Source organism: Neltuma alba, unplaced genomic scaffold (assembly GCF_004799145.2).
Source record: "Neltuma alba isolate B1F8T4 unplaced genomic scaffold, ASM479914v2 tig00011643_pilon, whole genome shotgun sequence".
In the NCBI taxonomy this organism is placed as follows: domain Eukaryota; kingdom Viridiplantae; phylum Streptophyta; class Magnoliopsida; order Fabales; family Fabaceae; genus Neltuma; species Neltuma alba.
The window spans coordinates 69,280-96,788 of NW_021636291.1; the positions used below are offsets into that span (position 1 = coordinate 69,280).

A 27,509-nucleotide genomic window follows, 5' to 3' on the forward strand; every position below is an offset into this window, starting at 1 on the left:
AAAATTGTTTGAGCTGATATCTGATTTTGAATTATTTTGATTTCATTGTGGAGATTTTAGTGCGTTTTCTATCGGACACTTTAATATTTTTTTCCCCCGGATCAAGAACACAATTCTTCTCTTCTTTTTGGCCTAATGACATTAGAAAATTAGAATAGAAAAAGATAGAAAATATTTGTGAGACACTTGTGAAAAATTTGTTTACGTTTAAACTTTAAATCCACCTATTAATGGTCACGATGTTTTTCAATTAATTCTAATTTAAAGGCCATGCATCCCAGTCATAGATTTTTGCAAGTGACCCCTTAATTGGCTGTGAATTTTTTAGATACCTCCTTAGAAATACCATTTTGAATTTATAACTCTTAACATGAAAATTGCGATGAAGGGGTGCTTGCCCTTTTTTCAAAAAATCGAAATGAATTTCATTACACAAAAAACCTTTTCTGGGGGTACAGACAAAAAAAAAAAAACCTCGAGAGAACGTGAACATAGGCAAATACACTAGGAAGCCCAAGACAACCCTTCTTTATTTTTGCCGAAGCCCAGCATACTGCTGAACTCAACCCAACAGAATATTACCGTTGTGTTTGATGATCAGCTGCGGAGCGCGGCCTCCCTCAGTGTGTTGAATGTTCTCAAAGCGGGAATTCAAAATTTGAAACTCCAAATTTTAGCCGTTAATTTCTAATTGCTATTTTCTAGTAATTTCTTTTTCCAAAAAAAGCATCCACACAATATATATTAACCATCTGAACACATAGTCGTTCCTGTTAAGTTTTATTTTCTGACCTACTATTCCCTTTGCCTCCTCTTTTCATTAGAAGCCACCCCTCATTTCCAGTCTCATCGGTAATCGAGTTGATCTCCGTTTTCCCCTGAATTATTATCCATCTGCTTCTTTTCTGAGAATTTCGTAGTTAAATATTTTGCCTAAAAGATGTTTATATTTGCAGATTGAATCGGGAAACCCATTGACCTCGTGCCAGACTAAGCCTTCATAGCGAGAGATGGGTCAGATCCAGTACTCTGAGAAATACTTCGATGATACTTACGAGTACAGGTATCGATCTCCGTCACTGTCATCTTCTCTTCGCTATTCAATCGCGTTTCTTTTGGACACTTATCGAGTCATCAATTGGATATTTTATGTTGTTTAGGCATGTGGTCCTGCCTCCTGAAGTGGCCAAATTGCTTCCCAAGAATCGGCTTCTCTCCGAAGTAAGTATTTAGGGTTCGCTTTTTGCCTGTCAGTTCTTGCTTGAATTGCGTGTTTCCGATTCATAGGCAGCGTAATTTAGTGCGGAACAGTAGCGGTATCTGCATAGTGTTAACGTGTTTTTGGTTGTTAAGTTAATCTAAAGGGTTGACAACTGAGCCCTGCTTCGAAATAGAACCGAAATTAATGCTCAGCCCATTGGTAACTCCTGTGTCCTAACTATAATTATTGGCTAGTATTGCTGTTAAAGAAAGAAAGAATGGACCAATGTATGAAAGAGTTGAGAAACCCCTCCAACCAGGAAATAAGAAAAAGGTTAGTGAAAGAAAAATGGTTGGCCTGTTTGAACAGAATTGAATAAATGAATGTTCTTAATTTATGTACAAGAAGTCAATGGCCTAACAATATGGGTTTCAAAGTCAGAAGACCGTTACCGCTGTTATAATTTTCGGTGTCAGTGATATTAAGAGTAATTTGTATGGCTATTTGCCTTCTAAGTATTTGTAGTCTAAGTATTTGCCTTCTAAGTATTTGTAGTCTTTGATCTGTGATCTTCAACAACTGGAAACTAAGTGGTTGCAGGCTTAAATGATTTACATTGGTTTTATGACACAGAATGAGTGGCGTGCAATTGGGGTTCAACAGAGCCGCGGTTGGGTTCACTATGCAATTCATCGTCCTGAGCCACACATAATGCTTTTCAGGAGGCCCCTGAACTATCAGCAGCAGCAGGAAAATCAGGCCCAGCAAAACATGGTTGCCGCCAAGTGAATTCACTTTTGAGATGAAAATACGAATTAATTAAAGGTCGAAATTATGTAAGTTTCTTCCGGGTTATATGGATGCTATGGAACGATGTCTTATTACTGTTGTAAAATTCTCCTGCGTGGAGAATCTTGATATAGATCTCAGTTTACTTATTGGGTACATGTTGGTCTACCTCTAATGTGCTATTTGTTTGTCTTTCGTGGACTAATAGTCACTGGATGTTTTTTTTAATGACTATCGGCCATCTTATTATTATTAGTGGTTTGTGTTGAATAGTTTCCTCGTATGACCCTCTTTTTCTTTTTTCTTTTTCCAGCTGAATTTTTTCTATTTGAATTGTTGGCTCGCGTAATTTTAACGAGAGAATTATGTTTAAGGATTAACATAAATAATTTTTTATTTTAAAGAACTATTAAGTATTAACTTCACAAGTTATGTAGCGAAACTCATTGTTTTACTTATAAATTTGTATTACTTAAATAGTAAATAATAAAGTGTTAAATATTTTTCGAATTATAAATTATTAATTTTTATTATATGAGTGATAAATATTTTTGGCAAAAAATACAAATATTTATTGTTCATTATAAATGGTAAATTTGGGGGTGTTATAAATAATTAATTCATGAATTTGATTCTTGGGTATAATTTTTCTTTAACTACGATGTTTAAGTTTGCGCTTTATCTGAAGTGTTTTTTAATGATTGTATCCAAACATAAAAATATATATATTGAAAATAAATCAACGTGTTGTAAAAGAGAGAAAGGGAAAGAAATGAATCCTCATGAGAAAAAGGGAGAGGCAGGAGAGTGGGGGGCATCAGACGTACAAATATACAATTCCGAAAACGAATAAATAAGAAGAGGAAACCCAAACAAACATACCCAAGGATTGAAATCAGCCCACTAAATGTTTTTGGTATATCGCAAAACACCATCTTCCACGTTTGAGGCAGACTGCTTAACACCTAAACAACCTGAATTGCCACCAATGGACCCGCAACGCCTGAACCCAACAGTGGCAAGAGATTGATGTAGCTTGATGTATCAACTACCGCCTCTCTGGTTCGTAATTATAAAAACTAAATGATTAATTTAAGAAGATTAAAAAAAATTAAGTTAGTTATTTGTAACAAATTGATGTTATTTTTTTAAAAATATTTTTACTAATCAATTGTTTTGGTTATAACTATATTATTAGAAGAATTACTTTAGAAAAAATGCATAAATATAAAAGACAAAATAGATTTGGGTTTTATATTTAGAATCAACATAAAAATTAAACAAAGTCTTATATTAAGGATTGGATGTAATATTAATCTTTGTACCCAAAAAAAAAAGGGGATCAAATTTAATCTTATGAAAAAATAGATTTTACATGTTGTAAAAGAAAAGATTAAATTATTTAATTCTACATTTTAGTAATATTAATTCTTATAATTTTATTTTATTAGTATTTTTAGTTTTTATGTAAGGATTAGTGAAAAGAATTGAAAATTGAAAAAAAGTATATATGGAAAATAGTTTTAAAACCAAAAAAGGGATTCTACAACAGTGGGCAATTCCCCACTTGGCCGGACCATTTTTCTTCGTCGACGTTACATTCGACAGTTGGTCGCGCTCACCGTCGGACGCCGTCCAACGTTGTCGGCCCTGCGTGTCTGTTGAGCTGTTCTCTGGCAAGTATCGGAGAGGTTTCAAACCCTAGGCTTTGTCTACTCTCAAAATCCGGTGAGGTTGAATTGTTAAATCTGGCTTTGAATCTAGATTTGAATTTGTCCCCGCGTAGTTGTCAACCATGTGTTGGACGCTCTCGCATCGTTTCTTGCTTTGTTTTAAATTTTTCATTTTAATTTGTCTATGCATGTGGTCTTTTAATCGTTTGAATTTTGAATAAAGATTGAGTTTTCAAAGTTTGATTAGTAGTTTTTGCTTCAATTGTGCGTAATCGGCTATTATACTCTTCATTCTGATTACTGGAAGCTTATATGCTTTGGATTGTTTTGTTGTGCTATGCCGGATTTCTTGTGTATTGGCATTCTGTTCATTATTATGCATGATCTGGTAAATGACTTGGCCCCGAGTTGTGTCTGGTACTTTATAAGCTTGACTTTAAATTGTCATTCTTCCGCGACTTGTAGGAGTTGCTTGAATTAATTGGCTTACTAAGGCATCTTCGTCAAAGCATTTGGAACAAAAGTTAGAAGGGTAATGCTGGATTTGTTGTTTTTTGGCACTCTGTTCGGCTATCCGTGCTGCTTCTTTGTACATTAAGTTTCAGTGAAATGCGCTTTCTGAATCCTTAAAAGCATCCAGGTCTAATTGAAACTGCCTCTCCTAGTTGTCCAGCCCTTGCTTTCATCAACGGCGCCTCCCTAACCAATTTCAACGGGATTGGATAGCCTTTTTGTATTGATGCCTGGGCTTACGTTATTTTCTTTTTTGGCCAGTGGGCTTACATTGTTTACTGTTTCATTGCATAGTTGCTGAAAATAGGTATACTAGCCTTCTCTGTCACATCTATTCCTTTCTAATAACATATCATGGTGGGATGAGGCTTACTGTTGTTGTTGTTCCCTGGTAAGATAATGTTGGTGAAGAAAATCCTGCACCTAGCATCCTATCATTCGCATGGATTTAGAAATCCTAAAGCATATGTGAAAAAGTTAGAAAGAGGGATGGCCCTAAAGCACACTTGGGGATCTTATTCCCCTTCAATAATGACTTGTGAGGTTATGCAATTGCCAAGTGCTATTCGATGTCTGTGTTGGCTTCATTTTGTGGAATTTTTTTTTCTTTTCAATTTTCTTAGTTACTATTGTAATGTAATCTGGAACCCATCTGTCTTGTTTCTTACATTCTTTGCAAAGTTATCCCATGAAATATTTTACGCAATTTAACCCATGAAACATTTTGAGTTGGTTATGCAATTGCCAAGTGCTATTTGATGTCTGTGTTGGCTTCATTTTGTGGAATGTTTTTTTTTTTAATTTTCTTAGTTACTATTGTAATGTAATCTGGAGCCCATCTCTCTTGTTTCTTACATTCTTTCCAAAGTTATCCCATGAAATATTTTACGCAGTCTGAATCGCCTTCATACAGACTCTTGACTTGTGAGGGTATGTGATTGCCAAAGTTCTATTTGACATTTGTGTTTGATTAAGTATATTAATTTTGGTTTTTTCACTTCGTTTTCCATTCTGATCCGTAGAAATAAATAATCTAAGATTGTGATTTTTCTTTGTCAAAATATCACCAGAACATACCCGATTCATGCTTTTGTTACACAGTCCATTTAGTATTAACCTGAAGCTAGAAAATCATGTTATAAGAGGCCATGACATGTTCTCTTTTTGCCAGGCCACATTTCTAACCATATTTTTTACATTCATGACTCGAGCACGCAATGTCATGGTTGCTACTGGTTTAGTTGCTTTCGCTGCAGCTGGCTTGGCATTTCCCTTCTACATGGCGTAAGTCAATTGATATTGCAGTGGACTGTTCCGATCTGCATTCTTTTGCATGCACTGAAGTTAACGGTTCAACTGAACTTGAATTGCCCAGGTCGTCAAGGCAGCCTGTTATTGATCCATCAAAGCCGTTACCACCACAAGCAACATTTCGAGGCCCTTACATAAACACTGGTTCGCGTGACGTTGGGCCTGATCATCAAACTTATACAAAGAAATAAAGCAGTTTGTGAATGTTGCATTCTGAGTTAGTAAGTACACTAAACTTGTTTGTGCCTAGCGCTTCTGCAGTTTGATGAAGCCTGGACATGGCTCATTGCTCCACCCAGAACGCGTCTTGAATATGCCCGGGAAAATCACTTTCATGGTTACATATGGTTCTGGAGCGTGTTAGAATCAACCTTATTCTGAAGAAAAATGTTAGAATCAACTAGAAATGTGAAAGTTCCCCTTTGTAAGAGCTGATGAGAGAAAATTTCGACTGCAGCCAAATAATGGGAGTAAAATATAAATTACTGCACAATTCATTGCAATCAGTTTCGTGACTACATATGATGTTGGAGTGCGTTAGAATTCATAATCTTCCCAGGAAGAATGTTGGGATCAAGTAGAATGTGTTTCTTTCTATCTTTTTGGGAGAGCTGAAGAGTTTTTAATTTTGATCGCCTGCGAGTGGGAGTGAAATTTTGAATGGGATATCTATTCATATTCCGATCAATATATTCATACTACGCTTCGAATTCGAAGGCATTTGTGCGAGTTCTATCCATGGAGCTTGTGGCTTTGAGATCTGCTGTCAGTTGAAATTCTGACCGGCATCTTCATCCCAACGAATGAGCCAGTGCTAATAGCCATGCTAGTTTGGAACTGGGTGAAAAAAAGGTTTCAGTTGTTATATGCCTTTTTTTTTTTTTTTGCCCCTTTCTGCCAACGTGTTATATGCCCATTAGTATACATTATTAAAAAAATGAAAGAGACAAGCGAGCAAAATATGATTTTTATGTTTTTATTACAAAAATGAAAATAAAAAAGCCCTTAAATAATTCCAATAAAGGCATAACCAATATATTGATTATCTATTCCATAAAAATGGAGACTTGAATATCGGGCTAGATGCATCAACTTTTTTTTTTGGGGGCTACAGAGATGCATCAACTTGTTATTGTGCTTAGTTTAGTTTGAGGGAAGACAATATATATCATGTTAATTAATAATCTTATTACTACGTCCGGTCCTTAATATAAGACCCCGTTTGACTTTTTGTTTGGTCCTAATTATAAGACCCCAATCCATTTTTTCTCTTATATTTATTTATTTTTTTCAAAATAGTCCTTCTAATAATGATAGTTCTAACCAATACACTTAATTAGCAAGGATATTTTAGGAATGACAACACTTATTTATTACAAATAACTAACTTAATTTACTTCCTTAATCTCCTCAAATAAGTCAACTGGGTCTTATAATTAAGACCGGAGGTAGTATAATGTTAATGTTTCAATGTTGACGTTTGAATATGTGATTGGTTGTTTTAGTAATTTGTTCTTTAAAAAAAAAAAAGTAAACAGTGATAGATTATTATTTAAAATGTGTCTATAATATTCAAGGGGCCTAGGCTGCGCGGTGCTTCTGATTCAACCGCGGGTTTCTCAAAGCTCGTATATTTTCAGAAGGAAGCTAAACGGTGGTGTTTGCTTGAACATGAATATCTAGATAAGATTAAAAAATTAATAATATTTACATTGGCACATTTTTTTGGCTGGCCATTTATGGTGAAACATTTAATCTTTATAATAATATAGGATTAATAATTCAATTAAAAATTTAAACTCTGAAATATTTATATGATTCATGAAGTTTACAATAATTAAATAAAAATTTTGGTCAACAAATAATTAAACATAAATATCTTATTTAACTCTTAATTTTAAATGTAAATTTTTCCATAACGTGATAGCCCACAGGTCATGGGTTAAGTCAATACTATAGCCCACAGGTTGGGGCATTGCGTTAATTGATTGGATTATTGGATGTACAATAGTTGGATAAGTTTCACTTGAACACATAAACACGATACCTGTTTTTTGGCCGAGAGCTTTATGCTATTGCCACCTGGCAGCGAAATCTATAGCCATGTGTGGCATACTTGGCAGCAAAATAATCAACTCTGAATGCTCCTTAAACTTGTGGCCGGCCGAGCCGATTGCCGATTTTCACACTGGAAATGCACATATTTGTCACCATCATTAACAAGTAGCGAACTTTGATTTTGATCAATACTTTCTGACACTTAAAAGAATTGGCCCAATTTCTTCGGTAATTACTCTCTCTCTGTCACCATGTTGTTAACTCTGCGAAGTGTTACTGGTTACCGCGGAAATAAAGCCAAAGCGTGAGGAGAAAACGGATTATAGAATGACAATAGCGATGAACTTCATTTTTGTCTGGAAAGAGCTCCAGACCCACCGCTATATAGGTAGAAACATTTCAGACTTGCACGCAAAGTTCTCAAGAGTTCCTACTTCTCTTGTATTCTCTTGTTCCATCTGAATCTTTTTCTCTCTCACACACACACCATAAATTTTCTGAGCTCTCCTTACAGTGAATTGCTCTTGAACTTCTCTTAAACCTCCGTCCATGGCTCTGTTACACCCTACCTCTGCCTTGGCTGCTATCGACACAGTGTTATCAACGAGAAGCAAAACTCTGAATTTTCCTCTTTATACCTATAGCAATATGCAATCTTTCACCAGAAAACATAGACCGAATGGACCCAGAAACCTGTCTTTACGCGTTGCTACGCCAACAAGCATTGAGCCTGAGCAATCAATTCCAGAAACAGAGAAGGATGAAACTGAGAATGAATTTAGTGACGAGAGCTCCTCTTCAAAGTTTTCTTGGAGGGATCACTGGTACCCAGTTTCTTTAATTGAAGATCTGGACCCTCGATTGCCTACCCCATTTCAGCTTCTCGGTCGCGAGATCGTACTGTGGTATGACAAATCCAAATCCGAATGGGTGGCTTTCGACGACAAATGCCCCCATCGTCTTGCCCCCTTATCAGTAATATACGCTCTCCTCTTTGTCCTTCTTTTACTACCCCTCGTTTAGTTAATTTTAATCTGAATTAATATTTTAGGTTTATAATATCGCTCTCTCAGAGAAGATCATGAAATTAATCGGTTTGATTTTTGTAGGAAGGACGGATTGATGAAGATGGCAACTTACAGTGCTCCTATCATGGCTGGTCCTTTGATGGATGTGGATCTTGTGTTAGGATCCCTCAGGCGTCATCGGAAGGTCCTGAAGCTCGTGCTATTCGATCACCTAGAGCATGTGCCACAAAGTTCCCTACCATGGTGTCTCAGGGTCTCCTCTTTGTGTGGCCGGATGAGAATGGTTGGGAAAAAGCCGGCGCCGCTAAGCCCCCATTGTAATTGATTTAATATTTTATTGCTTTATTGAATTAAATACACATTGAATTGTTTAAGTTCATTAAACTATGCGTGTTTGGACAGTTTGAGATGTTGTCGGTTTTTAACACTGTTAAATAATGAATATTTAATTGATCTGCATGGCGTTATGGTTTTGCTTAGGTTGCCTGATGACTTCGAAAAACCAGAGTTTGCCACCGTGAACATTCAACGCGATCTGTTCTATGGCTATGATACTCTCATGGAGAATGTTTCCGACCCTTCTCACATTGATTTTGCTCATCACAAGGTAAGAACAATGTCTCTGAACCTGAGAACTCGATTTAAAATACTATATTCTTAATTATTAGATATTTTATAGTTCATCACGTTGCCGGTGGAGCATTTCGAGCACAATAAAAGTTACTGTAGACAGTTTTTTTCATTAGATTTTGCTTCGTTCATTGACATATTCTCATGATCAGTAGCACGTAGCATATGAAGAATCTTTGAAGTTAATCTGGAGATGTAAGGAAAAACTTCTCTCCATGTACAACATTTTGATTGATCTCAGCAAAACTTATTCCTCACGCTACGTATGTTCCTTAACGATCCAACTAGTCTCCTGTGACAATTAAATTGTTATAGGTTTTGCTGAATTTGGTTCGGTAGTTACTAAGTGCGTACCAGTTTATGGGATCATTGCTTTTAGTACATGCCTAGGAGCCTTTGGAAACCTTCCGTTATTTATCTCCCAGCCTCGCACACCTGCTCGCTCTGTCTATGCATGGCCCTTGTTGTGGAAATGTTTCATCTCATTGCTTATGAAACATGACCAGCATGCTAGTACATGTAGTGTTAAATTAGGATAGCGCTCAAATATGCAGTTGTGGGAGTTGGATTTATTTTAGTTTGATAACTGTTACATTGCTAGCGCCAAATTAATTACAGGTGACAGGAAGGAGAGATAGGGCAAAGCCTTTGCCATTCAAGTTGGAGGGTAGTGGTCCATGGGGCTTTGCTGGAGCTAACGATGGGAACCCACGAATCAGTTCCAAATTTGTTGCCCCTTGTTATTATATGAACAAGTAAGCCTGAGGATTTAGTATTGGAAGTAAATTTTTCAGGTGTTTCGTTTTATTTTTCCCATGTGCCTTCTTCGTTACTGAGTAAATATGATATGGAAGAATTTTGTACAGTTGAGTTCTGTTAATGTTTCAACGCTCTTTGCGTATCAAGTCATAAGCATCTTGACTCACATTCAAAACAAAAATGAGTATTTAGTATCAATGCATCCTCAATAGGTGAATGAATTCTGTATTTAACTTAATCTAATACAATTCTGGAATTTTTTTTTTTTTTTTGCCTTTTCTTTTTACCTTCTGAAATTTCTTTGTACCTCTAGTATGGGGACAATATGAGGTGGATGAATTCCTAGATTAACTGTCTGCTTCTTCGAATTATGCCTGAATGTGTATTCATGGAGTTGGTAGGCATATAATAGTGCAGTTGAAGGCAGGCGTGACTTGCTGTTTCTTGTTTCATGTGCTATCAAGATGACTTTCAATAAGAATTACTTTGTATGTTGGTATACTGTCATTGTTCTTTTTCCGCACGTCATTGTTTTTACATCTAAACCCACTTGTATTACTTTTGCAGAATAGAGATTAATAACAAGCTTCCAATAGTTGGTGACCAAAGATGGGTAATATGGATATGTTCTTTCAATGTCCCCATGGCACCTGGTAAGACTCGCTCCATTGTTTGCAGTGCCCGAAACTTTTTCCAGTTCACAGTGCCTGGACCTGCATGGTGGCAAGTAAGAAGTCCATGTTCAGGGCTGTCATTTTGTTTTCTTTGATTAAGGCTCCGGAGCTTCTTAACCTGGGCATTTACTTATGCCTTATGAATGTCTCAGGTGGTTCCTAGATGGTATGAACATTGGACCTCAAACAAGGTGTATGATGGAGACATGATTGTTCTTCAAGGCCAAGAAAAAATATTTCTTGCGGAGACCAGTGATGGGTCCGGTGATGTTAACAAGGAGTACACAAAGCTCACCTTCACACCAACACAGGCAGATCGCTTTGTCTTGGCATTTCGAAATTGGCTAAGGCGACATGGAAATAGCCAGCCTGAATGGTTCGGCCTGAGCAGCCAGCAGCCGTTACCATCAACAGTTCTAACAAAACGGCAGGTATGAATACTTGAACGTGCTCTATTTGAAATTGCATCACCTCTTTCCACAAACCAAGAATAAAATCCTTTTGAACAAAACAATTGTTGGTTCCTCTTAAAAGCGCACACAGATGTGCTTCTTATGAATTGATTGGCTCAGTTGCTCCTTGATTTTTACTGTACTACACCCATACCCCCATGTCAAAGTCCAAGATGAAGAAGTCTCTGTTTGGTTTGAGAATCAATCGCATCCTGAATAAAGCATTGTTGTTCTGCAGATGTTGGATAGATTTGAACAGCACACTCTCAAGTGTTCATCATGTAAAGGAGCTTATACAGCATTCCAGACGTTGCAGAAGATTCTGATCGGTGCAACAGTTGTTTTTGGTGCAACGTCGGGGATCCCTTCAGAGACATATCTCCGGATAGTTCTGGCCGGACTTGCAGTCGCTAGCGCTGGCTTGGCCTTTGCCTTAAATGAACTCCAAAAGAATTTTGTATTTGTTGATTACGTGCATGCTGATATTGATTAGAATTTAGACAGTAGACACGCCTCATAGCCCTTGTAGGAATCCTGGCGAACCAAAGCCTTTGCAAATGGCTGGCTGTAAACAAAGTTTAAAGCTCAACAAACAAATGTAAAACTGAGATATATATTCACACTTTTGTGTGTGTATATACAGATGAACACAGCAAAATCTTAATCACCGACATTTTTCTTTTCTTTCTGGCAAAGACTGGAAAGGTTTCAAGTACCCTTGTCAAGGAGCATAGCTATAAATTAAAGTTCCGTGAGGCTGTTATATGAATTTTTTCCACTTGTAAACACATGCGTAGGTGCATAAAGCCTCTCGATGCTAAAGGCGTGATAACGGAACTCAGAACGTTTCATGATAAATAATGCAACCCCTTTTATCTTCCCCATATTGCGGCCCTTTCTTCTATTTTTAAAATATGTCCTCGTCAATTTTTTAAACAAAATCAGTCCATTAAATTAAATACTTCCTGCTGGTCCTTTGTATAATTTATTTTTTAGAAAAATTTTATGGTTCAAATGCTTTGTAAGATTTAGCGGAATATTAATTGTTTTATTTCGAAAATATCTTTATTGTCAATTTTTAGTGAAGAAACAGAAAGAGTATATGCTGTTCAAATTCATGATATTTATAAAGAATAAAGACGAAAGTCAAAGCGAATTATATACAGTGTTAATGAAAATTATTAACTTTTTTATGAAGTACTTAAAAATGATTTATATTAATAATTTATATATACTATCAATATTCATCCGCATAACTTATGATGATAAAAGAGGGAAAATCTAGAGAACCGTGTTGGCGTGCAATTCGGTGTAAATGAAGGGCATCATATACAAATAATACTTGAATATTAATTAACTTTTAATTATCATTTATTTGCTATAAATAGGCTTTAACACTATGTTTGGTACCAGGTTTTCAGAGGGGAGGGAAGAGGAGGGGAGAGGAGGGAAGTTGCTCCCCTCCTCTTGTTTGGCTCGTGCAATTTTTAAGAGGGGAGGAGAAAAACTCTCCTTCTTTTGTTTGGTTAAAATATTTTTTAAAGAGAGAAAGGGCTCTTCTTCCCTCCTTTTCCCTTCTAGCTTCTCTCTAAAATTGGGATTTTTTAGATGAGAGATAAGAGATAATATTTTAATTTCTCATATATCTTTTCGATTTGTTAACCCCTAATTAGTCGTAAACATTTCTACATAAGAGAGTTTTTTTGAACATTTAGCAAGAGGTTGTTGAGATAATTGTCTCCAAAATTAGTGAGCATTTGTAAACCTTTTTTTTCTCTTCTTCTAATTCTAAGAGGCCGTCAGCATTTTCTTTCACCGTCAAGGTTTTTTCTCTTATTGAAATCTATTACTCACGATTTTTTATCTTGATATCCTATAACTGTGTGATTGTGTCTTGCAAATCAATATTGGTGAATTGCATTATATATAGCCTGTAACATACTATTTTTTTTATAAAAAAATTGTAATTAAAAATATATAATAATATATTATTATATAAAAAAAAAGTCATCTTTGCCACCGAATTCGGTGGAAAAGATGGGAGAGGGGGAGTGGTTGCATTAATGAGGAAAGAATTTTGGAAGAAGATTTAATAAAGAACAAAGAAAAACATGGGGTAAGGTTGAAAAACAATGGAAGGGTATTAAATGAAGAAGGAAAAGGGAGGAAGAAGCGGATGGAAGTGGAAAAATTAGGAGGGAGTGATGGAGGGATATAAATGAGAGGGGGTGTTAAACGTCCTCACTAGTTATATTTTCAAGCCAGAAGAAAAGAGATCGAAAGAGAGAAAAAGCGAAAGACAAGAGAAAGAGAGAGAGAGAAGAGAAGAGAAGAAGAGAGCGAGAAGTTGAGTTGCAATACGTGATCAGAAAGTCGGGACAAGTTTTGGGAATCATTTAGGTACACAAGTATACTTCTTTTTATCAAATTTTCTTTATGAATATTTCCTATATATTTATAGCTTTATATTATTATTATCATTATAATGTTTAGAGAAAATTTTACTGTTTGGGTATAGAGTAAATATGGAGTTTTGACAATGTATGATCGTATAAATTTAAAGATACATTATTAAGGAATTTTAATCAGTTTATTTTTTTTAATGATTATTTTGAGAATTTTAAATTAAGATTTTAGTGAAAAAAATTGTTATTTAAAGATATAGAATGTTTTTACCGATTAAATTTGAGTTAAATAAATTATTTGAGTTATTTAATATATTATTGAGGTTTTAATCGGTTTAAATATTGAATAAGTTAAAGGTATATTTTTGGAAATAATTTTTGGAAGTATAAAGAATTGTAAATTGAGAATTTTATAAAAATTAAAATTTATTTATACTTCAAAGGAGTTCCTCAGCTAAGGAAAAATTTTAAATGGGACGATAACAAATAGTTGAGATTTTAATATAAAATATTTATATTGTAAGAAATATATATTTAAGTTATTAAATTTAAATAGTCTTATATGTAAATTATATTTTCAAAATATTATATTTATTATAAATAGCAAAAATTTGGGAGAGTTAATATGTTTATGTATTTTTGGTTTAGAGGGTAGTTTTAGAATTTTAGAGTAGTTTTGGAATAGTTTTGTGTTTTATATTAATAAATATTTATGTGCAATTTTGTAGACTCTTGAGAATTTTGGAGTAATCTTTGTGTGATTATTTGTAAGCTAAAGAGTACCAGGTAACTTTGAAAATTCTTTCTTGTACATGTGAATTGTGTATGATTATATTATGGATTTACTAATTTTTATATCATACTGAAAAGTAGTATTATGATTTCAAATAAATGTTTTGATATGTTATTTGATTTTGTTAAGATTTATTGCTATTAATTATGATCAATATTTAAATATATTGATGGCTAAGGAATTGTCCTGAGTTGTTATTAAATGGTATATGAGTTTTATTGCTATCTTATCTTTAAAATATTTGAGGACGTATTTATGATGTAACATTATCGGCACCTGACATGCATTGTTGGGCTAAGGATAGAAAGAGATTGCATGGATATAAAATTACCACGTGGTATGCCATCACTCGGTGCACAATGGATGGCACTTGTTAGGGCCCCTTCTTCCATGTTTTCCTTTGGCCAGGAATTCATTGGAGCTGTGGGACATGTGACACCTCCCTATTCACAAAGGAGGGGAGCCATAGTCTGAGCTTGAGCTCTATATCTTTGGCCGGATATATCTCTTGTGTCTGTGAGCTTGGAATAATTCAGTAAAATGGATTAGTTCCTATTGGACTATGTGTTAGCCTATGGTTCCAGTCAGCGGTATAAGGGTGGACGGTGATATAAGGGAGGCAGCATATTGCATTATTTTTGGATATATTAGAAAAATAAAATTGAATTGAATGTATCAAATATGTGATTTTTAATATATTTATATACACACATATAAACAGATTTTTGGTTTATCATATATGATTTGCTTTTACAGGTTAGAATTTCAGTAGTTATTGAGACGTTTGATCTCACCCCTATATTAACAATTTTCAGGCGAAGAATCTAGTAAGAATCAAGGGAAGGCACCAATGGAGTGAGCCGTGAAGGCTTTTGTACTTCTCAACACATGCTATGTTATATTTTTATTTGCCATGACTATAAGACTTTAATAGTTTATTTTGTTGTTATGTTAGAAATATTTTGAAATTATGAGTTGTTTGAAGTATTAGAAATATGTATAGACTTTTAAATTAAATATTTTGTTACGTATATTGATATAATTATGTGAGGTATTACATAGTCTTTATAAAATAAAAAAAATGAGAAAATTCATTCAAATTTTATGAGGTTAAAATAGTCAATTTTTTATTAAAACAAAACAGAGTATTATTAAAATTGTTCCCTTCCCTCCCTATCAATCAATCCAAATAGAAGATCATTAAAATCCCTCCTCTCCCTCTCCCTCTCCTCTCCTCCTCTTTCCTCGATAAAAATCTCTTCCATTCACTTTCTTCCGTCGAGCCAAACGCAGTGTAAGGATAGCAGTATATATTAAACTGGGAGAAGAGTGTACTTGAGCCACAGAAGCTCGTGGGGCCTAATTCGTTGACGAAAATTTGCAATCAAGCCTAATCAGTAGCTATTGCGTGAATATTATGTTTGTGGTGTCATTTGTGAATGCATGAATCGTGCACGTTCGTCAGTGACGCATTATGGCCCCACGTTGCACATTAAAGTAATTAATTTCTGCAGGCATGCAAAGTAGGCCCTATCATGCGTCAATTCTGTAGGCATGCCTGCACTTTCCTCAACTCAGTTACTACGATCTAGTTTTCAAGCATATTCCTTAGACCAGGGCGTGCTGGACAAAGAAAAGCCAAATGCCTCTTGGGCTTTTTCTCACAGTAAATACTTACATAGTGTTCAACATCAACACTTGTCAGTTACTAGTCTTTAATTTTCCTAATCAATGATACTAAACTAGTGTTAAATTTACAACTTGCTAACCTTCCCGACCTTCCACCACTGAGGATTAGAAATTCTAAATACTGTGTTTTGGTTGTTTTAATATGGTTGTCGGGGTTAATTAATATGATGTTCTTGGTAGTCAAGTTTAATATTATTTGCTTCTAAATAAATAATCAGCAAAGATGAATAGAATCATAAGCCGTTGAAGTCTTGCCTTGCTGACCTTTGCTCCTTTATAGCTTTCTTCTGTATCCTACAGTTTGCCTAGTTACCAATTAACTCGAAAACCTTTTTTGTTAACTTCGAGCAGGAAAAAAAATGGGTTAAGGTGCGCCCAGCACCCTGAACTATTTACTTAGGTGCGTCCAGTGGCCTAAAGTAATTTTGGATGCATCCAGTGTCCTAAACTAATTAAAATGATGCGTCCATATCCCAGGCTAACAGAAATGTTATGTTTAACTGTTATTTTCCTGACTCAGTCTAAAGTTGACCTCAGATATTCTACATGGTAGACACATGGGCACCCGATGTGTATTATTCTTACTCAAAAGTCAATTTATTTAGAAGAAGAGGAAGGAAATAAATTTAATTTTGCGTAAGAATAATACATATCAAATGTCCATATGTCCGCCATTTAGAATATCTGGGGTCAACTTTAAACTGAGTCAGGAAAGTAACAGTTAAACATAATATTTCTGTTAGTCTGGGATATGGATGCACCATTTTAATTAGTTTAGGACACTGGATGCACCCAAAATTACTTTAGGCCACTGGACGCACCTAGGTAAATAGTTCAGGGTGCTGAGCGCACCTTAGCCCAAAAAAAATAGTTGATTCTAAGCTCTTCGTAATCTTGAAAATGGCAATGTAAGTGCAGGTCTTACAATGACTGTAAACGAAGAATGCAGAGAAAATTACGTGCAATGATAGGGTTGTGCAGGTTGAAGACTATAGCTGAAGAATGCCAAGAAAGGGAGCAATGAAAAGAATTGCTAGAAGGGATTCAACAACAACAATCTGTCGAGACGTGTGTCAGCATGGTCCAACAAATGTAATTTATGTTTATTAGTGGTATATGATCACTTAGTAGAGCATTAGAGCTGATATTTCACTTGATTGTTTCGAGAGTTAAGGACATTCTCTTGTACATGGTCTCAAGCCATTGAAGACTCAACAAACTCATTCCCATTTAAGCTTTCTTCCAATCATATCTTATATTACCGCTGGTCTTTTATATAAGAGTTAGTTGTGAGTAGATTAAGAAAATTAGTTAAGTTAGGTATTTGTAATAAATAAGTGTTATTTTTTTCCCCTAAAATATCCTTGTCAATCAAGTGTATCGGCTAGAACTATCATTACTACAATTAGCATTTTGAGAAAAAAAAATGAATAAATATAAGAGATAAAGTAGACTAGGATTTTATATTTATAATCAAGATAAAAGTCAAACAAGACTAGCCTATTAGGAGGGAGAGCCTCTTAAACTTATAAATCCCATAATATTTGTGAGATTCCTCAATGTGTGACTCATAATAGAGAACTCCCCTCGAGAGCCAACGTCCTCGGTGGCTTTACTTTACAGTGCTTCACTCGGAGAGCCCAATTTCAAAAAACTAACCTATTAGGAGGGAGAACACATTGAACTTATAAACCCCACAAAACTTAGATCTCATTTGGTGTGAAGCAATGAAAATGAGGGATAAGGATTGAAATTAAAATTGAAAAAATCTATTAAAAAAGAGTTTAGAATGGGATATTACTTGATACATGAGATTAGACAAACCCATAAATGTGGGATTGAGAAATACCATTTTGTCTAATCCCATATATCAAGCAATTATTGATGTTAAATACTTTTTATTGATTTTTTTTTGAATTGCAATCCTAATCCCTATCTTTTATTTTTAATACTTTATACCAAACGGGACCTTAAATTCTCCAATGGGGGACTCATAACAGAGTATATTTCAGTTTACCTCTGTAGTTAACTGTTCTTGGGGGGAAAAAAACTGTATTAAAATTACAAGATGCTACAAAGTTCAAATTCCTATCCTGTCTCATGGCTCACGGTTAGATAACTTAAAAGTCGAATCACAAGACAATTTTGAGCTTTCATATATAGAACTGCACGTGGTTAACTGTGTAATATGCAGTTTTTATTTATCCAAAATCCAACACACTAGTATATATCAAACATATGATCTTGCACTACCGCCATCTTCCTGCATTTGCAATGCCTGCTGCTCGACCAATTTTCCAGAATAGGACAAGCCACTGACAGCTGGAGCATGCCCGGCGAACAAAGCAACATGGCCCATGAGCTTGTCTTTCCTTGAAAACGTTGTACCACACGAACACTGCCACTTGAGATCCCCACAGTGCTTCTCATGTGTTCTCAGATCAGACAGCACTGAGAAATGCTTCAAATTGCACCTTTTGCACACGTACATCTTCGGACAATGACTTCTCTTGTAATGATTCTTCACACATATCATTGACTTCAACGGTTGAAACTTGGCATGCTTCTGATTCCACCTACATCCTTCCTGCGGACATGAGTATTTCTTAGGCCTGAACGTGCTCATCGAACATTCTTTGTCTCTATTCTTCATCGGGTTGCTCAAGGCGGCACTTGTCTTGTACTCATCCCCATGAGCTCTCATATGCATCCTCAAATTCGCATCTCGTTTAAACCCTTTCCCACAAATTTGACAGTAATGTGTGTACTTGGCCAGCAAATCAGCAGCATCCAATTCGATTATGTCCTCGTTCTTTGGTTCATCGGTCTCATCCCTTTGAGACAATTCTCTCTTCGTTTCACTAAGCCCAGCACTCGGATCATCATCCTTGAGATTATTAACGCAGTTATTGTTGGTATCATAGCTTTCACCACCGAACCAGTTCAAGGTTTGATCATCAGGACTAGAGAAGATACCTTGCTCTCTGTGCGGAGCTATGTTATTCGTATTATTACTACTGTGCATACTTGTATAATGGCCAAAGTTGGATTCAGTGCAATGGGTACCTGGTGGTGGAGAGAAACTAAGGAACATGTGTTGGCACGTGAGCACCATGGAGGAGGCAGTGACAATGAATTCCTGGATGATAGAATTCATACTGGCTAAGGTTGTACAGGTAGAGTCTGGTAAGGTCTGATCCGAGGAAATAAGAATACCCGCGAGTGTCTGGACATGAGTGAGCCTGTCTTTGAGGAGGGAGAGATTGAACATGAGCGAGGTTGATTGAGAGGGAGCTGATTCAACAGAGGGTGAAACCAGATTAACAGCAGCAGCAGCAGCAGGAAATATATTGTGCAGGCCTTGAGAGAGATCTGGGAAACCAGAAGCTGTGGCCCTTGAAATCATTTTTTGATGATCGATTTCTCACTTGAATTTCAGATGTTTCTGAGGAGATGTGAGCTGTGACTGAATTTGGGTTCTGGAGTACAAAGAGAGGCATGAGAGACGATTCTCCAATATTTATAAGAAAGATTAAAACTATTGGGTAATATAAATAGACACGCAGGGATACAACAATAAGTCAACTATGTGAGCTAACAGGAAATATAATCCTTCCCCAGTTCCAACCTCCCCTGCATGTAACCAAAAGAAAATAATATGAAAAAGAAAATTATTGCTAACTGAAAGGGTTAATTTAAATATGTTGACTGTAGCTTCATTGGACGACCAATCACACGTTGAGTGTTTTAAATTGATTTCGTCTTCTTGTCCACTTCTTCTTCTCTCCTGTTTATAGAGAGTTCATTTTTGCCTTTAAAACTCAATAGTCAGTTCATTGGCAAGGTTTGAAATGTTCAGAAATAAGATGGCGTCATCGTAGCTTGCCCTTCAGAGAAACTCTGGAATTTACAATATGCAATAATAACCCAAACTTATTAAAAAGGCGGCTTGCGCAGCCAGAAAGCACACACGATGGATACAGAGTATGATGGCGGTGCGATAATAATATTCAAAATCTCTTACCACGTAGTATGAGGACTCTTAACTAACATAACTGTAATATATTTATGGAGAGAAAGGAAGCATTTGAGGTGGCCTTTTCGTGGAGCTTGAATATGAGTTTTGCTCAAAGACATGACATAATAAATATTAAGATGAGCATTATTTATTTGTTTTTGATAACAGGTGTGCATGAATACTTTTATTAAAACGTGTAATTTTTTTTGTGAGAGTGAGAGAGAGAGAGAGAGAGAGAGAGAGATGAATTGAGAATAGCATAATTAATGTTATAATCCCTCACCTTCTGTTTGATCGATGTGAAAAGAACACATAGATGAGAACGTCGATTAATACTGAAATGAATTTTATATTAATTAAGGACTGAATTATTGATTATTATATAGTAATTGTGAAGGGCCTCAGCATGCATTCAGATGTCAGCCTCTTGATCGATACCTTTCTCCTAAAAGAGTCCAAATCAATTGCGCCTTCCCATAGGCAGTGCATTTTTCTCCATTCAACGCGTTAAATCAGCGATATCTGGTTTGTTTACCCTTGTTGATTACTGATTGGTTATTTATTTTGACTGGTTTGCTTGTTCTTGTTAAAACTTGCTAATTTAGAATAAATTTTTCATACCGGCTAGCAAATTCAGAATTGCACATCCGGCGTCTCATTAAAATATTAAAACAAGTTTTTTAGACATGAAATATCATAAATATTTGAAAATTACTACCTCTGGTTCTTAATACAAGACCCTGTTTGATTTTTATTTTGATCCTAATTATAAGACCTCAATTCGTTTTGTCTCTCATATTTATATTTTTTTTTCCAAGGTAGCCCTTTTAATAATGGCAGTTCTAACCAATAAACTTAATTAATAAGGATATTTTAGGAAAGACAACACTTATTTATTATAAATAACTAACAACGCTCATTTATTATAAATAACTAACTTATTTTATTTCCTTAATCTGTTCAAATTAGTCAACTAGTTCTTATAATTAGGACCGGAGATAATATATCATCTACATCTTTACTCATATTCCATTAGCCCCAATCTTGTTACGTAGATCATAGGAAAAAAAGACTTCCTTCGTAAAGCAGACTTTGGACGAAGCTTGACCTTTCAATACAATTTTAAAATCATCCTTCACGTGCTCCGTGGCTCTCTATGAATAAAAAATTCCCTTACGACCAAATAACCACTGTGATTTATCAAAACCAACAGCGATTAGAAATAAATTTATAAAACATTGATTTTTTGAATAAATATATGGGCTAAATATAAAGTTAATACTAATACTTTGGGCCAAAACAAACGTAAGCTTTACTTTTAATAATATTTTTAATCCTTTTATCCGAAAAAAACCTCTCGTCCTCTCACTGTTATTAATTCCTTATTAACGAGCTTTATGGGTTTGCCACCAAAAAATAATAATAATAATAAGAATAACAACAAACTTAATGTGAACGACCCACAATGACAATGTCGTTGCCGTCGGTGAGGAGTTGAATAAACGACATGTCGCCATCCGGCTGGGCGCACGGAGGTAAAGATAAGACTAGCGCGAAGAGAGGGAGACACGCGGCAAGTTGAGCTTTGGGTGCAGCGGACTGCAATGGCATCCGTGGTGTCTAATCTCTCGTGGAGTTCTTCGTCTCTGCTGCAGAGCATTGGTGAAAGATTGAATGAAGGCACTAACTTGCCCAACAATAAGAGGGTCTTTGTGGTTTTTGCTCAAAAGAAGACGAAGAAAACTCGAAAGGTAGTGGGGTTATTGTACAGGATAATTTGGACTATCATCTATGTTTTCGAAGTTTTTAATTACCTTATTTGGTTACTTTTGAAACCGTAAGGGGAAAAATAAAAGCTATGTCTTCCATTGAAGTAGGAGAGGAGGGGAACGCAAGCTAGGCAGTCGCTTTTGTTCCTGATTATTGTTAATTCCTGTGTAGCCTAGTCTGAGTTCTTTGACTAATTATTGCACTTAACTTCCCACATTATGATGGGCTGCTGCTGCTGCTTCCATCTTGCTCTTTTACCGTGAGGTCAGATTATCCTGAAGGAAGACATGCCTGATCTTGGAAAGAAAGGGCAACTTCTTGACGTGAGGGCTGGTTTTTTCAGAAATTATCTGCTTCCCATGGGAAAGGCCCAGATTGTCACTCCTTTGCTGCTCAAGTAATGTCTTATCAAACTATGCTTGACCTACAAGTGACCTATTTTAACAACATCATTTATCTTCTTAAGTATTTTACAGCCTCACTTATTCTTGTCAATTTGCCTTTTAAAATATAAAATAAAATTCAGTGGATATAGAACGTTCTCGGATAGTCCCTTGTAATTCCAACAATAGGATCAAGTAGAAATTTTTAGGAAATATAACTATGCTCACTATCTCGCAGACAAGGGAATCTGTCGTAGACAGTTTATGTGCTTAGTACAAGGTATTGTATGTTGCAAATCAATAGGAATCTAGTTTTTGACTCCAATTTAGCCTCTGTTTGCTTTTTACTGAGTTTGTAATTTCCTAGTAATAGACTACGGTCTATCAAATAAAAATACCAACATTTTATCGTCTCTTGCACTCGTCTTGGCTTCCCTCTTTCAGTTTTTTTCCCTTTACCTCTAATTTTGTAACAGTACAGCTAAAGGGGAAAACTGAAACATGGAAGCATGATATTATAAACTATGGCAATAGGTTCTGGAGTGGTACTGTTGTGCAGCCTATCATAAGATTCGTTTCTTACAACAAGGTTCATTGCTAACAATAAGTACATTTGGTCAATATTGACTTATCCAATAGTTACTCTTTTATAATGAAAAACCATGTATTCAGTTTAATCGTACGAGCTGCAACTCTTCAACTGTATTCAGCATGTTGCACACACCAAGTACTTTTCTCAGCTTCACAAATTAAGCCTATGTAAGAATCTTGGTCAATTATTCATAATTCATGAATAGTGAATATTATTACTGACTCTGTATGATGCACAGGGAAACTTGTCTAGTTTATTTATATTACATCAACGCGGCTTTAATGTTACGGTTGAGCTTATGTTTGTTTCCATAAAATAGTGTCGGACATTGGAACTTCTGCAATATACATTCATTGAGACGTGGGATTGTACTTGTGCCCTTTTGCTGAAAATAGCTACATTTCTTGTTTTATGAATAGTTGATACTTCTTAATTAAAAAGTCACAATCCAACCGTTTCTGCTTGACAAGTCTTATAGGCAAGTTATGGTGACTGACTAATTAAATTTCCAGTCAGCCTTATCTGAATGCAACGTATCTTTCATGGTTGGATTTTTCTGTGTAATGAATGATGTAATCAGTGTTTAAAAATGAAGGCAGTAAAGCATTGTCTACAACGGTTTTGGGATAATTTGACCTTGTATGGTCTTATATCTCATTTTAATTAATTTCTCTCCCCAGGGAAATGAAGATGGAGGAGGAAAGAATTGAGGCTGAGAAAAGACGGGTAATTTGTCCTATTCCTCATATTACTATTTAGCAGAACATTTTGTGGTTGTACACTGCAAAGCTTGCTGTTATTGACTTGGAGTAGGAGGTAATCAATGCTATGCTATTAAGTTTTACGTAGAACAGTTTCATCGAGGCTGAAACTGAGTTTCACATGACAGATTGCTAAACATGAAATTTCTTCATCATCATCCTTCCTCTTGTCTTTTTATTTTTGGTCTGATGTTTGAGCAATACGTTTTATTTTCTTTTTAAAGTTTGTACCATGGTTGTTTCTCCAACTTCGTTTTCATAGATGCTAGACTTATCTAAGCTCATTGTTCTCCAGGTAAAAGAAGAGGCACAGCAACTTGCTCTTATTTTTGAAACAGTCGGAGCTTTTAAGGTGAAGCGTAAAGGTGGTAAAGGAAAACAAATTTTTGGAAGGTGAGCTCTGACCAGTTCCATTCTAAGCAGTTAACTTATGCCCTTAAATTCAAATCTACTTTGATTTGATCATGGATTTTTTTTCTTTTTCCATTCTTAGTGTTACAGCTCAAGATCTTGTTGATATAATCAAAGCACAGCTTCAGAGGTACGATAGTCTTCTCAATATATACAACTCCTTTTGAAAATTTTGCACAAATTATCTGAAAACTTTTTTTTTTTTTGGGGGGGGGGGGTTTGGTTTTCAAAACTGAATGTGCCTGTTGTTTTGTTAGCGACTCCATTGCCTTCAAGTGACAGCACTTGAGCAAATATGACTGGCCATATGCTAAACGGTCATCCTCATTCTCGAGATTTATTGTTGAGGGTAGTTGATGATTCTATGTTCCCTACTTCATCTGTCTTGATCTTGTAGTAGATGGCGCTTGAGTATATTTTTCTTTGGTAATATGAATTGATCTTCATGTTTTGTTTTCTGTTTATAATTCATTCCTTTTTCATTTTATGTTGTCAACTCTTCAGGGAGGTGGACAAGAAAATTGTTTCTCTTCCAGAGATCCGGGAAACAGGAGAGTATATTGCAGAGTTAAAGCTACATCCTGAAGTTACAGCTAGAGTTCGGTTGAATGTTTTTGCTAACTAAGCACAGCCTGTTCTGAAATTTCGTCTGCTGGTGCAAGCTTCCTGCTTCAGCCTAAGGTACTAACTATCCGACTTAACACCTCTGAGTGCCACTTATAAGTGATTAACTCTCATGAACATGGTTCCAGTATTGGAATGATTGGTGCATGGAAATGAACAAGTAGTTTGTTTGAGTGGAGGAAATCTCCTCAGCTAGTTCTTATTGTGTTAATTGAGGTTATGTTGAGCTGCAATCCATGCAATGAAAATCGAAATATACGTCGGAGTCCAATAATTTGTTTATTGTGGCGTTTCATGCAGATTCTGATTGATTTGGATGCTCATATTGGAAGGCTACAAATTTGCTGAAACTGACTGATTAAGCTCGTATATTCTAGCAGCGGTTGTTTATTGTTTTTCATGTAAATTTTTTTTGGTGGGTCCTGTGAAACAATTTCATTTTCTAGAGTTTTAAATGAAAAGATGCAATTAAAGATATTGCGAGCACACAGAAGCGAAACGTGACAGAGCAGAGCAGGACATCTTGTCCTAGTCTTGAAATAAATGACGCAAACTTAAGGAGGCAATGACCAAGAGTGAATAAGGCGAAAGTATAAGATTATTGACACATAACAAATGACCAATCTAAATGTCAGATGTAGTTTTCTTAGGTCGGTCACTGGTCTGACTCCGACCAACGCCCGAAAGAAAAGGGAAGGGGGAAGAAGAAAATTTAGAAGGCGGTTTCCAGGTCTTAACGCCCAGTTATTGATTGGTCCCTCCGTACCATTGGGCGTTAAATGACTTGATTCAGCAAAGTTTATTTCTCGTTAAAGTATTCTCTGGAACAATAATGCAAATAGTGTTTACAATTTAGCGTTCAACATGTGATAATCAATTCGTGTGACGATCAACTAATTATTTGGTGCGCATCTTTTGCATAATTAATAGGAACTCAGGTTCATCAACGGATAATAAAATTTAAAAGAAATTATACTGTTTGCGAATGATAATGTTGTTCATCCTTAAGATTTAAGTAAACGTGGCCAGTTTAAACCAACAAATCCATTACTGGCTGAAGCAACAATTTAGTTATACGCTTATCTCTTTTTCCCACTGACCAGCCAAAGGAAGATTCCATGACGGGATATAAATATCCTTTTATTTTCTGCTGAGTTATTTTGGGTGGCTTAAAGCCAGACCCTCTGTACCCGACTACAAAGGACTAGGGTGACAAAACCAAGTTATCCACGGGTGCAAAATTGGATATTATCGGGGGAGAGCATTGTGATTTGCTGATTGGCTTCAGGAGGACAGATCTATCTTGAACAAGCATGGGCAAATGTTACAAATAGCACCACGTTATTGTCAGGTCATGCACCAGTTTAAACAATACTGCCATGTGTTGATGTAATATAATCCAATATGTGGCCTATCCAATATTTGTTAACACCGTATTTGCCATGGAGGAGCCAACCAAACCCAAAGCAGTGAAGTAGATTTTAGGTAGCCATACTTCACAAAAGTAAGAACCACCACTCAAGGGATGAAAATGAGCGACCCACATTAATTGATCCGCCATCGCATACCAAACCCGTAATAGATAAGGTTAGGTTCTGCTTAATTTGGAGCCGAACTCTGCGGATCTATAGAAGGATTAGCAATTCTTTGGTGGGATCGAAATTTGTTCAACACCATTTGCCCAAATAGAAAGGCTGGCCAATGCCTACTTTTGTTTTATGGGTCATAATTCATGAAAAAAACTGATGCAGATGGCTTGCGGATATAAACAGGACAAAGAAGCCACATAGTAAACCAACTCATGCATATCTGAGGCATTTGTCCTTATCAACAAAACGTGACCGGTTTTATCACTACAGACTCCCAAGCAAAAAAATAGGATAACAACTACATGCTCTGTGTTTATTTGCTTGTGTGGTTTCCCTTCATCAGTAATTAAAACTAAAGGCTATTCGTACGGCCCTTCCAGCTGTTGGGTTTGAAAATTACGCCATAGCCTCTAATCTAATCTACTTTGTCTTGTTTCTGGTTAAGTAATATAATCCCTCAATATCTAACTCAAACCTTCTTCTTCCTTTTCCTCAAAAGGATTCTCCCATCTCGGCATCCCATATGCCCTTGTCTCTTCGCTCATCGTTAATGTGGTCTCTTAGGCCATTTGGACCCGACAAAGCTTGTTTTTAAGTTCCCCACCCTGCCTCTTGGTTCTGCCTTCTTTTTGATATATTGATGAATTAAGTGTCATCTATACTGCGGCAAAAAGCCTGATCAATAATTTATAAGTTGTACCTTGTTTTTATCTGGAAGGTCACAAAAATCTTCAATTTGGCATTGGTGCAGAGTCCGATCCTCTGTCATCGATCGGCCAATAACTTTCCTTAATCAATTTAGTTCCTCTGTTGTTAGATGATGTAAATTTAACAGAGTAATTGAGATGGACTGGCCTAACAGAACCCTTTACATGTCGTCGTTAAACAAATGAAATGATTATATCCCGTACCAAAAAGAGTTGCTTTTTTTTTTTTTTAATAAAAACACCGCCAAACTTCATGGACTATTATATTGCGCAAAATACATTAGGTATTTCAGTGCTCTTTTTCATCTTTCAACATTATGCATGGCAAGTTAATCACATAATAATCCATATAAGAATCCCATTAAATCAGGTGGGTAATTCGGTTGAATTTATGTTAATTTGATAAACAACTGAACTAAATTGACTGGGGAGATTATTGGGAATGATAAACTTTAGAAAGTGACGCTTTCAAATGTTAAGAAAAAAATTGTGAACTAACTACCTCCGGTTTTAATTGTAAGACTTAGTTTATAAATTATAAATGAGGTCTTATAATTAAGATAGGAGACGGTACATAAAAAGGAGGAGAAAAAAGAGAAGATGAAAATTTTAAGTACGAGTGTGTACAACATTTTTGAAAAAGCTAAAATTAATTGAACCCAATAATTCTGGAATTTGA

The 27,509-nt window shown here is 35.8% G+C and overlaps 6 protein-coding genes across 7 annotated transcripts; 4 read left to right on the top strand and 2 right to left on the bottom strand.

Moving 5' to 3' along the window:
• Positions 1–748: 748 nt before the first annotated feature.
• On the top strand, positions 749–2,216 carry LOC114716124 (cyclin-dependent kinases regulatory subunit 1). Its single transcript, XM_028901059.1, has 4 exons — positions 749–852; positions 957–1,063; positions 1,161–1,221; positions 1,835–2,216. Exons 2-4 carry the CDS (start codon positions 1,011–1,013, stop codon positions 1,988–1,990), a joined length of 270 nt encoding a protein of 89 aa, XP_028756892.1. The 5' UTR covers positions 749–852; positions 957–1,010; the 3' UTR covers positions 1,991–2,216.
• A 1,339-nt stretch (positions 2,217–3,555) lies between these two features.
• On the top strand, positions 3,556–6,064 carry LOC114716125 (uncharacterized). 2 transcript variants are annotated; one of them, XM_028901061.1, is made up of 4 exons: positions 3,556–3,718; positions 4,129–4,195; positions 5,348–5,460; positions 5,552–6,064. In XM_028901061.1, the coding sequence occupies exons 3-4, from the start codon at positions 5,378–5,380 to the stop codon at positions 5,676–5,678; spliced, it is 210 nt and encodes a 69-aa protein (XP_028756894.1). In that variant the 5' UTR covers positions 3,556–3,718; positions 4,129–4,195; positions 5,348–5,377; the 3' UTR covers positions 5,679–6,064. The 2 variants fall into 2 exon arrangements, with proteins under 2 accessions (XP_028756894.1, XP_028756893.1); XM_028901060.1 differs by lacking the exon at positions 4,129–4,195.
• Positions 6,065–7,908: 1,844 nt separating this feature from the next.
• Positions 7,909–11,800, top strand: LOC114716119 (pheophorbide a oxygenase, chloroplastic). The gene is made up of 7 exons (XM_028901056.1): positions 7,909–8,520; positions 8,655–8,890; positions 9,054–9,180; positions 9,822–9,958; positions 10,530–10,689; positions 10,789–11,067; positions 11,327–11,800. The coding sequence occupies exons 1-7, from the start codon at positions 8,095–8,097 to the stop codon at positions 11,579–11,581; spliced, it is 1,620 nt and encodes a 539-aa protein (XP_028756889.1). The 5' UTR covers positions 7,909–8,094; the 3' UTR covers positions 11,582–11,800.
• Positions 11,801–18,116: 6,316 nt separating this feature from the next.
• LOC114716113 (protein SENSITIVE TO PROTON RHIZOTOXICITY 2-like) lies at positions 18,117–18,919 on the bottom strand (the record flags this gene model as incomplete). The annotated part of the gene is made up of 1 exon (XM_028901048.1): positions 18,117–18,919. A coding segment is annotated over one exon (714 nt), but the record flags the coding sequence as incomplete, so codon positions are not given.
• On the bottom strand, positions 18,919–19,456 carry LOC114716114 (uncharacterized). Its single transcript, XM_028901049.1, has 2 exons — positions 19,042–19,456; positions 18,919–18,959 (listed from the first exon to the last, which is right to left on the bottom strand). The coding sequence occupies exons 1-2, from the start codon at positions 19,379–19,381 to the stop codon at positions 18,919–18,921; spliced, it is 381 nt and encodes a 126-aa protein (XP_028756882.1). The 5' UTR covers positions 19,382–19,456.
• Positions 19,457–21,555: 2,099 nt separating this feature from the next.
• Positions 21,556–25,018, top strand: LOC114716123 (50S ribosomal protein L9, chloroplastic-like). Its single transcript, XM_028901058.1, has 7 exons — positions 21,556–21,744; positions 22,033–22,160; positions 23,419–23,464; positions 23,795–23,892; positions 23,993–24,040; positions 24,415–24,591; positions 24,835–25,018. Exons 1-6 carry the CDS (start codon positions 21,598–21,600, stop codon positions 24,533–24,535), a joined length of 588 nt encoding a protein of 195 aa, XP_028756891.1. The 5' UTR covers positions 21,556–21,597; the 3' UTR covers positions 24,536–24,591; positions 24,835–25,018.
• The last annotated feature ends 2,491 nt before the right edge of the window (positions 25,019–27,509 follow it).